The sequence below is a fragment of the Balaenoptera acutorostrata genome, chromosome 20, assembly GCF_949987535.1.
Source record: "Balaenoptera acutorostrata chromosome 20, mBalAcu1.1, whole genome shotgun sequence".
NCBI lineage: Eukaryota > Metazoa > Chordata > Mammalia > Artiodactyla > Balaenopteridae > Balaenoptera > Balaenoptera acutorostrata.
In genome coordinates this window covers 49,570,271-49,582,355 of record NC_080083.1, presented here as the reverse complement: position 1 = coordinate 49,582,355, position 12,085 = coordinate 49,570,271, and the positions used below count along the sequence as shown (strand labels likewise).

At 45.3% G+C, this 12,085-nt stretch overlaps 1 protein-coding gene across 2 annotated transcripts in view; it reads left to right on the top strand.

Moving 5' to 3' along the window:
* Nucleotides 1-12,085, top strand: part of PECAM1 (platelet and endothelial cell adhesion molecule 1) — a 53,018-nt gene that overhangs the window by 16,923 nt on the left and 24,010 nt on the right. For both annotated transcript variants that reach the window (XM_007175742.3, XM_057535940.1), the window contains exons 6-11: nucleotides 4,177-4,425; nucleotides 5,703-5,978; nucleotides 9,101-9,388; nucleotides 10,011-10,118; nucleotides 10,864-10,891; nucleotides 11,569-11,645. In XM_007175742.3, the coding sequence (XP_007175804.1) occupies nucleotides 4,177-4,425; nucleotides 5,703-5,978; nucleotides 9,101-9,388; nucleotides 10,011-10,118; nucleotides 10,864-10,891; nucleotides 11,569-11,645 (1,026 nt within the window). The remainder of the gene's footprint in view (nucleotides 1-4,176; nucleotides 4,426-5,702; nucleotides 5,979-9,100; nucleotides 9,389-10,010; nucleotides 10,119-10,863; nucleotides 10,892-11,568; nucleotides 11,646-12,085) is intronic.

Here is a 12,085-nt window from a genome sequence, read left to right as displayed (position 1 = left end):
AGGGTCACCCCCAGGCCTGTTAGAGTTCCAAACCCATGTACCTAAAAGTTCCGCTGGACTCCTTCCTCCTTTTCCTGACTTTACTTTTCAAAAAGTACTCTACCTTGGGAATTCCCTGACAGTCCAGTGGTTAGGACTTGGCCCTTTCACTGCTGGGGCCCAGGTGTGATCCCTGGTTGGGGAACAAAGATCACGTAAGCCGTACGGCCAAAAAAAAAAAAAGTACTCTGCCTCTTCCCGTGTATTGTATGTATTCAGGCACTAAAATGTAAGCTGATGAGGGCAGGAACATTATCTGTTTTATCCAGTGCTATATCCTTAACACCTAGAACAGTGCCTGGCACATAGTAGGCATTCAATACCTATTTGTTGGATGAACAGATGAACATTGGATAACAGTGTTTCAGAGGCAGAGAAAGTCAGCACTTCTTGGTTCCCAAGTGAAAGTGTTCATTCATTCATCATTTGTTCACTCATTTACTGAAAGCCTCCTCTGTGTCAAGCATAGAGTGTGTAGTAACAGTGACAGTCCCCAGTATCATAGGTAGGCTGCCAACTACCCATCTAGGTGATTGGCATGTGTTGGACCCTGCTAGCAATTTAGTTTATTATTGAGAATGACAAATGTTTTGATGGCACATATTTTTCACTGATAAAATATAATTATCTCATTAGAGAACAGTATTCAATTCAACATATATTGAGCACCTTCTGCATGCTGGGCAACTTTAGGGGGATAGGGAGCTGCCTAAGGCCAAGCTTTGCCTTTGAAGAATTCACAGACATAACTAGATCATGAGAATGCAATGCAATGAACAACTACATTAAAGAGATGGGTGTATTGCTGTGGGAGCTGCAGGGACCACGTGACAAACACATGGGCCGTTTCACCAGTTAGAGCAGCACCCCGACCCCTCAGGCCAGCCTACTTGAGGAAAACATAAAGCATCTTTGGACCATAAGATACTATTGTTGTAGCTGATCCCCCACATCCAGAAGTCCAAGTCATGCGGAGTATACAAGTCAACCAGGAGATGAGTCTCCCTGGCCCAAGAAAGCACAGTGTTGGACTCAGCCTGCCCCTCCCATCCCCTCAGCCTGGTGCTCTGTGGTCCTGTTCCACGTAGAGCTACCGGAGCCATGCCAGGGCTGGCAGGCAACACCCCCACGTTCAAGTGCTGCAAGCCCTTGGACATGGCTCCAGGCCCACTTATGCATCTGGTTTTCCACTCCTCTGTTGCTATCAAGCCTCACTGTAAGTGGCTCTATATAGTGATGTTGGAGAATAACAATAATTTTGTGAACATAAAAACCATTGAATTAGTAATTTGTCTTTGGATTGAAAGTGGGTTTCCTTTACCCCTCACTGTCCACCTTTTCAGACCCAATCTGTCACCAAGTGCTGCCAGGACTCTCAACTCTGCCCTGTCATCTTGTCTATACAATCACACCCTAACTCTGGCCCTCACACCAGGATGGTTGCAGGGGTTCCCCAAGCATCTCTGCTCCAATTCATCCTTCAGCCAACCTGTAGGAGAAGCACCTATTCGACATCATTATTCATGGGCTTAGCCGCCTTCACCTTGACTCCACCGCCTTCCAAACATGCCATCCCACTCTGCCTGGAACATCCTTTCCCCTTGACCACTGGAAAACCTCTGTTGTCCTTAAAGACCAAGCCGTAAATCTCCCTCTAGGCTCCCCCAGGCAGAGTGCCATGGTCACACCTCAGTCCCCATCACACTCTTCTCCTGTCTTCATGTCAACCGTCGCTATAAAGATTTAGCATCCTTCTCCACCACCCTGGGTGAGCTCTTGAAGGACCAGGTCTGTGGCTTAATTCATCTGACAACATTGATACTTAGCACAGAGCCTGGCACATTGTAGGAACTCAGTAAATATTTGTTCAGTGAGTGAACAAAAGACCCATCCTTGTTAACCCCCGTGATGGTCCAGCTGTTTACGTTACCTCCTTTACAAACAGACATTCCCTGACAACATCGTATTCCTAATTCTAAACCACCGTGCACCCACCCTAGCAAGCTGTTTTATACTTTTTACATTTTTTTTACATGTTTTTATTTTTATTTATTTATTTATTTTAAAATACATTTATTTATTTATTATTTATTTTTGGCTGCATTGGGTCTTCGTTGCTGTGTGCGGGCTTTTCTCTAGTTGTGGAGAGCAGGGGCTACTCTTCGTTGCGGTGCGCGGGCTTCTCATTGCGGTGGCTTCTCTTGTTGCAGAGCAGGGCTCTAGGCACGCGGGCTTCAGTAGTTGTGGTGCACGGGCTCAGTAGTTGTGGCACACGGGCTTCGTTGCTCCACGGCATGTGGGATCTTCCTGGACCAGGGCTTGAAGCCATGTCCCATGCACTGGCAGGTGGATTCTTAACCACTGCACCACCAGGGAAGTCCCTGTTTACGTGTTTTTAAATGTAGAGTCATTGCTGTGGGATTCTTCCTAAGTCATTTTTTTCACATTTTTTGGTGTTTGTCCAATGAGATTGTAAGGCAGTTAAGGAGGTCAATTTCTTTGGTTCCTTTTCCCCACTCCTAACCTAGAGCTTTTGATGGTGATCTGAAAAGAGGTAAGTCGATGTTTATTATATGGAAGGACAGAGAGATGGAACGTGCCTTAATGAATTAATTATTGGGATATCACCTTACTTGCAGTTTTATTTTATTCCCTGTTGAGGAAACTAGGAAGACACCGTGGACTGATTATGATGGAAATGAGTTCCGTTTCCATCTGTGGAATATCAGTGAAGACAATGACAGTGTTGGTTTTTACTTCCAAACCTCTACGGCAGATAAATTTAGAGCCAAAGGTAGAATTTGGTCCCTGACTCCTAGTTGCATTCTCAAACCTTTAAGGTTTCCTGAGAGAAACTTTGAGTCTCAGTCTCTTTCTTAATATGAAGATAGTGTCAAGCTCCTTCTTCCTTCTGCATCAAGGGTCATAACCATGAAGTCAGTGTGCATTTGCTTACACGAAGGATCCAAGTCTCCACAATGGTTAGGTAGTTAATTAGTAATTTCCCTGCTGCTGAAAATAAAGACATTCACCATAATTATAAAATATTGATATAGTTCAGGGGATACTTAAATTAGGAGATGGCAAGACCTTCTTGAAATACAACCTCAGTCTTTACTACTGTTGACATCCAACCTACATTATGGTACTAATAACTCCTTACAGTAGCATAGCATGTTATAGTTTACAAAGTGTTTGACCTTGGAGGCTTCAGGTGGCATCTTCATTCTTCTCCATGGGGAGTGCTGGAGGGATGGTGGCCAAGCTGCCACTTGTCCCCAACCCCATGCCATCACTCTGCTTCAAGCTTGGACTACATTGCCTCCTGCTTCCAGTCTGGGCCCCTCCAACCCCATCCATTCTCCTCCCAAAGATCTTCCTACAACACACATCCAATGCCATTCCCCTGACCCAGACTCTCCATGGTTCCCATTGCCCTGAGGACATAACCCACAATTTTTTATGTGGTTCCCAAGTTCCTTGAAGATCTACAAGCCTTCTTCTTCTACTCCCACTATGTCCCAGGCTGCCTGAACTTTCAGGTGCTTGAACCTCCCGCCAGGCCTTCCATATGCTATTCTCTCTGCCTGTGATACTTTCCATCTCTGCCTGGATAACTTCCTCCAGGAGCTCTTTCCTGATTCTTCAAGCCTAGGTTCAGTGTCCCCTCTATGGGCTCTACTGCAAACACTATCTGAATCACCCGCTAGACTTAAGAACTTTGGAGTCAAGGACTGTTTCTTTTTCATTGCTGTCTCTCCTATGCCAAGCACAGAGACGGCCTGAAATAAATACTTGGGGAATGAAATGAGTGAGTGGATGAATAAATGAGTGAATGTCTGAGTCATTACTTGCTGCATTACAAGTTGCAAAATTTTTCTAATCCATGTCTGTGAAATAAATTGGATTAACGAGGGAGGCAAACCTGCCATTGGAATCCCAGGTGAAGAATGAACCCTGGCTCTTCAATTGTGTGATCGTCAGGTACATGAGAAGCAAAGGAAAACTTTGTGCAGGAAGTTGGGAAATGGTTCTGTCAAAAGCAGCTGGGCCGAAGCCCTCTCCATAAACAGACTTTGGGGCCGGTACCCAGAAACATCTCACCCCATTCCCACTCACTGTTTTTTTTTTTTTCAGAGCTGTTTTCCAAGCCAAAGCTGGAATCTTCCGCCACACGTCTGGATCAGGGGGAAGGCCTGAACCTGTGGTGCTCCATCCCAGGAGCACCTCCAGCCAACTTCACCATCCAGAAGGGAGGCACGGTTGTGTCGCAGGCTCAAAATTTCACTAAGATAGCCTCAGAGTGGGACAGTGGGACATACACCTGCGTCGCGGGCATCGGCAAGGTGGTCAAGAGCAGCAACGCGGTCCAGATAGCTGTGTGTGGTGAGTACGTCCTCGCTGGCTCTGAGGGTCTTGGGACTGAATGGGAGAAAGGGAATTTTTTGCTGGGCGCCACCCTCTCTGTTCTGAAGGCGGTTCAGACTGAGGCAGGGTAAGAACTCGGGGGAAAGAGAGAGGAGTGGAAACGAGAGACCAAACAGCAGCAAGTGGGTATTTCTGCTCAGAGTACAGGAGAGAGGCATCAAGGAGAAGGTCGTTGGCAAAAGTCACGTTCATGGCTTTGTTGTGGCTCTATGCTGATGGTGTGGCCTCTGAATCGGCAAGATTCTGCTGCTTGAACAGGCACCACCCAAAGGGTCAGGGAGGAAACACTGCTTAGTCGACACTAAACTTTAAGATCTAAGTTCCAGTTTTTGATCCCTATCCTGGCTCACCCGAAGGGCTAGGACTCCCAGTGGGCAGAAGTAGGTACTTGGACCACCCAGAACCAGGCTTCTTAGACTTGAATGTGCATGCAAAACCGGGTGACAGCACAGGTCAGGATGGGGCCAGGTTTTGCATCTCTCACCAGTGCCTTGGGGATGCTGGTGCTGCTGGGCCCTGGACCACACTTTGAGTAGCGGGGTTCTAAATGGATGTGGAACACCAGGCAAGCTGTCACTGTCACTGTTCTTATTCAGTCATGATCCTTCAGTTTAGCCTTCAGTTTAAATCCAGCCAAGATTTTAGTCTCAACCGAAGCAGGATTTTAGCAGTCATCTACCTCACAAGGAAATAATGTAAGAGACAAATGTGGGTCATTCCACTGCAATTCTTTTTGTCGTTGTAGTTCTTGGGAGGAGGTCGTTTCATTTTATTAGCTTTATAAATAAGCTAATTTCTAAATAATAACCTAGTATAATTCTTGTTTCTGAGGCATGAAATTTACTATCAGGAGAAGCTGAGGCACTGAGAATTTGTTTTAAAATATATTCTGTTTGGGTACTTGTATTTTTTAATACTTTTCTTGTGTCTTTTCTCAATACAAAAAGAAGATGTGAATGTGTGTGTATGTGCACATAAGATATGTGAAAATATAAGCATATATTTAGGGGGATGTAATGTTCTTCCTGAATTTGTGTCATCCTTTTTTGTTTATATTATTCTCTTTCCCTCTCCCTCCTCAAGAATATTAAAGGAGTCCTCCAAAGGTAGATAAAGCAGGCAGGCATTTTAAATTCGAGTAATGACAGAGAAAGCCAAGCCCAGAGTTTGGAGAAGGAATCCCTTGGGCTGGATGTTTTGCTTCAGATTGTTTCTCTCTCTCTCTGTCATTCTAGAAATGCTTTCCAAGCCCAGTATTTTTCATGACTCCAGGTCTGAGGTGATAAAAGGACAGACCATAGAAGTCAGTTGTCAATCCATAAATGGAACCTCACCCATTTTTTATCAGCTTTCAAAAGCAAGTAAGACTTTGGCGAGTCAGAGCATGGGCTCCAATGAGCCCGCAATATTCAAAGATAACCCAACGAAAGATGTAGAATACCATTGCATCGCGGATAATTGCCATTCCCACACCAAACTGGTCAGCGAACTTCTGCAGGTCAAGGTGATAGGTAAGTCATGTGGGAAGAAGAATCCATGTGGGACTGGGGCTTTAGTTCACATTTTCAAAGTTTTGGGGTAGACAAGAGAAGTGGGTGGTACTTGTGCAAAGTCCATGAACATGACATGTGGCAAAGCAGACCAAGGCCCAAGTAAATGGAGCCAGAAAATATCTGGGGGTTATCAGTGTGGCCAGTGTCATCCTTTTTCAGAACCTTTCAAGTGAACTGCTGAAATTATAAGCATAAAGTGTTCCAAGTTGAGGAAGCACAAAAGTTGTGCTTTGGGGCTCCCTTAGCATTTGCTCATGTTTAGATGAACTGACAGTCTTCTCTGAGAATTGTAGACCAGAGCTCTTCTCTACCATGGACCCTCGGTGGGGCAAATTCTGTTATGTGTGGAACCCACAGCAGTCAGAGCTTCAGGCTAACAGTCACTAGGACTCTCATACTCGAGAGAAATATACCATTGTCCTGAGATGGATAGTTTTCCTCAAGCCTCTGTCTTGTACCTTTCCGAAGACCTTAGGAGTGCCCATTACTTGCATCTCTGAGACGTTCTGCATCTTGTTGTAAAAAGCTTAAAAAGGCTTCCTCTTTGTCCTCCTCCTTTTTGTTTAATAACTGCTTATCTACACGTGCCATGTGGACATCTTGAGTTGGACAGTAGTTTCTCCTACTATTTTTTGGGTTGGGGTGGGCACGCCGTGCGGCTTGCGGGATCTCAGTTCCCCGACCAGGGATTGAACCCATGCCCTCTTCAGTGAAAGCCCGGAACCCTAACCACTAGGCCACCAGGGAACTCCCTGGTTCCTCCTACTATTAATGTATAGCCTAAGAGAAACAGTACTTTTCAAATTAACATCAATATATATTAAGCCTCTCATGCCGTAGGGCATACAAAAAAAGAAGACATATTCTTTGTTTTCAATGATATAATGAGAAACACAGGATCTCCTAATTAAATAGTGAAGAAACATTTTAATATATTTGAATAACAGTGCAAACAAATATAGAAAAAAATGTTACCAGGCAACACATGTTTAATTGTCATGCGAACTCTCCTTACAACGTTGGTGATAGGAATTTAAGGCATGAAAGATATCTAGCTTGAGTGGGAAGAGCTGGGTCAGGAGCCAGGGTTCAACAGTGGGTGGGCAGAGAGGGCTAGAGATGGTCCCCAGCCTAGTCAAATAGGTGATCAAAGGCTCCATGGAGCAGCTCTAAAGGCTGTGGGTAAGTCAGATGCCTGGAAAGAAAGATTGGGAATGGAGAGTCATTGGATAGAAACTGGTAGAGTAGCTGAGCCTAACTGTAAAGGGCATCAGCTGTCAGCCTTAGGAGTTGGGGCTTTGTCCTGTGTGCAGTGAAGAGCCAGAAGAGAGAAGGAGGGCATGCTGAGAATGGGGTCTTGGGAAGATTAACCTGCTGGTCCTATCAGTTAGAAGGAGTGGAGACTTCAGACCTTACAATACCTTAAGAAGCTAACGTAGAATCCCGTGTGAAACTCTTGGTTTAAAGTGAGTCAGTATTAGTGGCTAATATTTACTGAGCTCTGACCACATGTCCAACCCTGTGTGAAGTTTGTTAGTAAATTATTCCCATCATACTTACAATAGTATGTAAGCCCCATGTTAATATCATCCTTATTTTACGATGAGGCAACTAGGGCTTAAGATAAACAGCTGGTGGGCAGTAGGGTCGGGAACTGAGGCCAGGCAGTCTGGCTCCTGAGCCTGGCCTGCCACCACCCCCTTGTGCTTCACAAGAAGACAGGCTGTCAGGTCAGCTGCACCCTCCAGGAGTCTGCCCTTGTGCTTGACCCCCACCATCCCATCCCAGGCCTGGTGCTCCCTTTCGCTGGATCAGCAGCTCCATGGTCTGGCCACGCCCTGCGCTCACAAGAGGGTGATTCATAAATCAGATGCCGGTCTGCCGATCGGTTCATTCTGACACTAGCAGGAACATACTTGGGAAGACAGTTTAGGGTCAGAATTTTAATGGTTGAACATGGAGTGAAAGGGTCTGTCTATAGGAGGTAGATGAGTTCTTCTTGGATCTGCTGGGAATAAGAGGCTGGCAGGGCTTCTCAGTGGAAATGTGCAGGTAAAAGTCAAGACTTGGAATTCAGGGGAGTAACCTGGACTAGAGCTATATATCTAGGCATTAAATGCCATAAGTTTATGTGTTAAATTTGCAAATAGAAGCTACAATGTAGATGAAATCACCAAAGACGAGAATGGAGACGGCAAACTGAGGATTGAATTTTGCAGAAAGTCCACATTTAAGGGGCAAACGGAAGAAAAATTGATAAAGAGGGAGTGGCAGGCGAGGAGGTAAGAGAATCAGAGTGTGAGGCTTCACAGAAGCCCAGGGAAAGCTGAGTTCCAAAGGAAGGGCTGGGTGACAGGCGAGAGCTGTAGGGAGGCCAAGGATGGGAAGATGGGAAGAACATCTACCATGGATTGGACCTGCAGGGAACTCAGGGATGAGTTAGTCAGGGGTCAGGTCATCTTTGAGTTTCTTCAAAACCAGAGATATAGGGCAGTTTCAGAAGCAGAGAGATAGAAGTCAGGTTTCCAGGCTAACAAGAAAGTGGGAAATGAGGACATGAAGGCAATTGGTTTAGATCATTCAAAGGAGGAGAGAAACAGGACAAGAGCTCAAGAAGGCAGTGCGTCAAGGTTATTTGCTCGTAAGATCTGGAAGTGCCATGCATCTTTGTAAGCAGAGGGAGAGAAATCACATACAGACGCAGACACACACACGCACTGTCACTCACACACTTACACACAGTCTCACACACAAACTCACCCAGAACAGACCCTAGTAGAACACAGAAGTTAATCGTATAGTTAAGCTAAGTGGTCAGTAATACTTGAGGTGGTAAGTGAAGGGAGGTGTCCCTAGCATCTTGTGTCTAATCAATATGTGAGGGCAGGAGGTGTCCATTGCTGCCCTTCTGGGCTAATCGGGGGAAGAACTGTGAAGAACGTGGAATAACACAAGTGACTTGAATAAAAGGCAAAGTCCAAGTCTGAGTCACAGTCACAGATAGCTGGTCTTGACCAGTGGCCGTGTCATGTTCTTCCTCTTCCCCACTTCTCAGTGCTAATCCCTTTCCTGCTTTCCAGCCCCGGTGGATGAAGTCAAGCTCTCTATCCTGTTGAATGAGGAGGTGGAGTCTGGGAAGCCCATTGTGCTTCGATGCTCCGTGAATGAAGGATCTAGTCCCATCACATACAAGTTTTACAAAGAAAAGGAGGGCAGACCCTTCTACCAAGTCACCTTGAATGACACCCAGGCCATTTGGCACAAGCCGAAGGCTAGCAAGGAGCAGGAGGGACAGTATTACTGCACGGCCTCCAACAGAGCCAATCTCTCCAAAAATGTCCTCCAAAGCAACACCCTGACAGTCAGAGGTGAGTCGAGGTCTCAACGGCAAAATGTCGTGTGAGCTCCAAGGGCAAGGCTAGAAAGCACTTGTAAGAGGAAGTGGGTGGGAGTTTAGTGCATTTTACTGAGGGTTAAGGGACCAACACATTCGCCAGGCTCTTTGGTTTCAGGTAGTAAAAATCCACTCAAATTAAGTATAAAAGAGGAATTGATTATTATAAGGAATTAGAAGTATTTCACACAGTCCTAATTACAAATTCATGGTGGAGAGACACCAGCTTGGGTCAAATGTGCACCCGTGGACCACCTGTGGTCAAGAGGAGTGGGTCATGCAGAACAGACATGGTTAGAGGAGCCCACCTATATGGGCAGAGGGTGATTTATGGAGAACGAGGAAGGGTGAACAGACACCCTAAGAAGAGTCTCCTTCAGTCCTATGGTCCTTTAAGACCATCACTGACTCGTTTTATAGCAGAAACAACTATTTCTGCCCCTCCTATGAACACAGAGTCCCTCAGAGGTAGATGCTCAGTGAAAGACATCAGTTACAAGGATATAAAAATCAGTCTTATTTGCTGCTTAGGGCTGATATTATTTCTTGCCGGCAGAGGAAAAACTGATATATTTAAAATGTTTTTGCACTTCCAGTCTATCTTGCCCCCTGGAAGAAAGGACTTATTGCAGTGGTTGTCATCGGAGTGATCATTACCACCTTGATACTTGGGGCCAGATGCTATTTTCTGAAGAAAGCCAAGGGTGAGCACAGTCCTTTCATTCCATTCTGACCGGCTGCCCTGCCCGGGAACCCGCCACGGATGTGACGGGTTTCAGCCTCACGGGAGGCTCGTGCTCTGCTCCAGTGAGGGTCGAGGACATGTGCCTGACGACAGCTGTTTTCCTCCTGGGGTGTCACCTTGATAACCAAAGATTTTGGCTTTGGTGGGTGTGGAGATTTTACTGCCCCTGGATTTAGGTAGGCAAAAGTGAAAGCAATTGCTTTCTCCGTTGGGCTCCCCAGAAAAGATGAATTTGGGGGGAAGTTGCATCTACATGTGGTCAGAAGCAGCCCTTCGTGTGGATTTGGCAACATCGAGTCCTACAGTTGGTAGAGTTGGGCATGAGTGGAGACACCCACACACGCTGAATGCCTCCCAGTTAATCTTTTGGTTGTGCCATGATTTCTACCCTGTGCTTGGGGTTAGCCACGTGTGGAGGGAAGCCAGGATTACTCATGGGCACTCAGGAATCAGAGTCAGTTAAGCAAGGTGCAAGCAGAAGGGCACAGCATGAAATCTCTTGGTATAAGACCAAGAGAAGACCTGCTTCGTTTATTTGTTTCTTTTCCTTTTTTAAAAAGTGTGAATATATTTGGTTTTCTGTTCCCTCTTTTTATGGGTATTCAATCTTCAAACGAGTCAAATCTGGTTGAAATGAGTGTTCCTGTCTGATATGGTTGTGGGCTCTTTATACTGACTTTGGTTCTTTTCTTTGTCTTTCAAAGCCAAGCAGATGCCGGTGGAGATGTCCAGGTCAGTGTACTTGGAAGAGGGGTGGCTGTCCTGTGGGTGTGGATAGACTTGTCTGGAGGGATTCCTGTCATTAGGAAGTTTTCAGTGGTTCTTGGCAAACTCAGAAAAATTAGGACCTTGGGTGTGAGCGGTGTAGGGGTGTGTGTGTGTGTGTGTGTCTGTGTCTCAGTGGAAGGTTGCCAACTGTCCTTCACGGGAAGGAATGGCTTTATTCTGAGGTCATGTCCTGTCTACACTTTTCCTTATGAAATTATCGTGATAGATGGAATTAAAAAATTTTTTACTTACTTGGCAAAATAGAGTTGCCTTAAAAATGGTTGTACTATTTTTACTGTTCTTGAGATCTAAAATCCCAAAGCATGGAAACTATCGTTCTGTTCCTGAAAGAAACAATAGCACAGGATGAGGAATCCCCTCCTGACATGGGATTCACTTCATAAAGGACTCCTCATGTTTGTACACCCTTTGGCCCAGACGCTTATTTCAACAGCAAAAAGGTTTTTGTCAAATAATCGTAGAGCTGAAGAAAGCATTAGTTCCAAGTGAGAGAGTAAAACTTTCTTCACTTCAGAAAACTCTTCCTGGTTTTCTCATGCTCTTTCCTTGATTATTTTGTTGGTTTGGAGTTAGAGCCAAAAAAATGATATTTCTTTTTCCTTTTTAAATTTCAATTTAAGGCCAGCAGCACCACTTCTGAACTCCAACAATGAGAAGACGTTGTCAGATCCCAATACTGAAGCCAACAGACATTATGGTACCGTCATGGTTTTGTGCAGTTGTTAAGAGTTTTTCCCAACTTGCTCTACACTCTCCTCTCCCTCTGAGAAGCAGAATCTATGGGCGGTGGGGTGAGGTTGGAAGGGAAACTCTGGCTTCAAGCTGGGACCCTTAATCTAATCAGGCATTGGGTGGTGAGCTAACAAGCAAAACAAAAGCTTAAGAAGAAAGGCAGAACATTGTGCTCTAATTTCACCACCTTCTAAATATCCCAAGGAATGAAAGGTGGAGAATAATTATAATGCTGTGGACACCCACGTGGGTTCTCTTCACACACTGGACGCTGTGCAAGTGAAACCATTCTTCATTTGTAAGAGAGAGACCAGCTATCAAATGAAGGCATTGGTAAAACATCTTCTCAGGTGGAATTATTTATTGCAAACACAAGGCAGTTTCATTTCAAACTTGCCCCAGTGG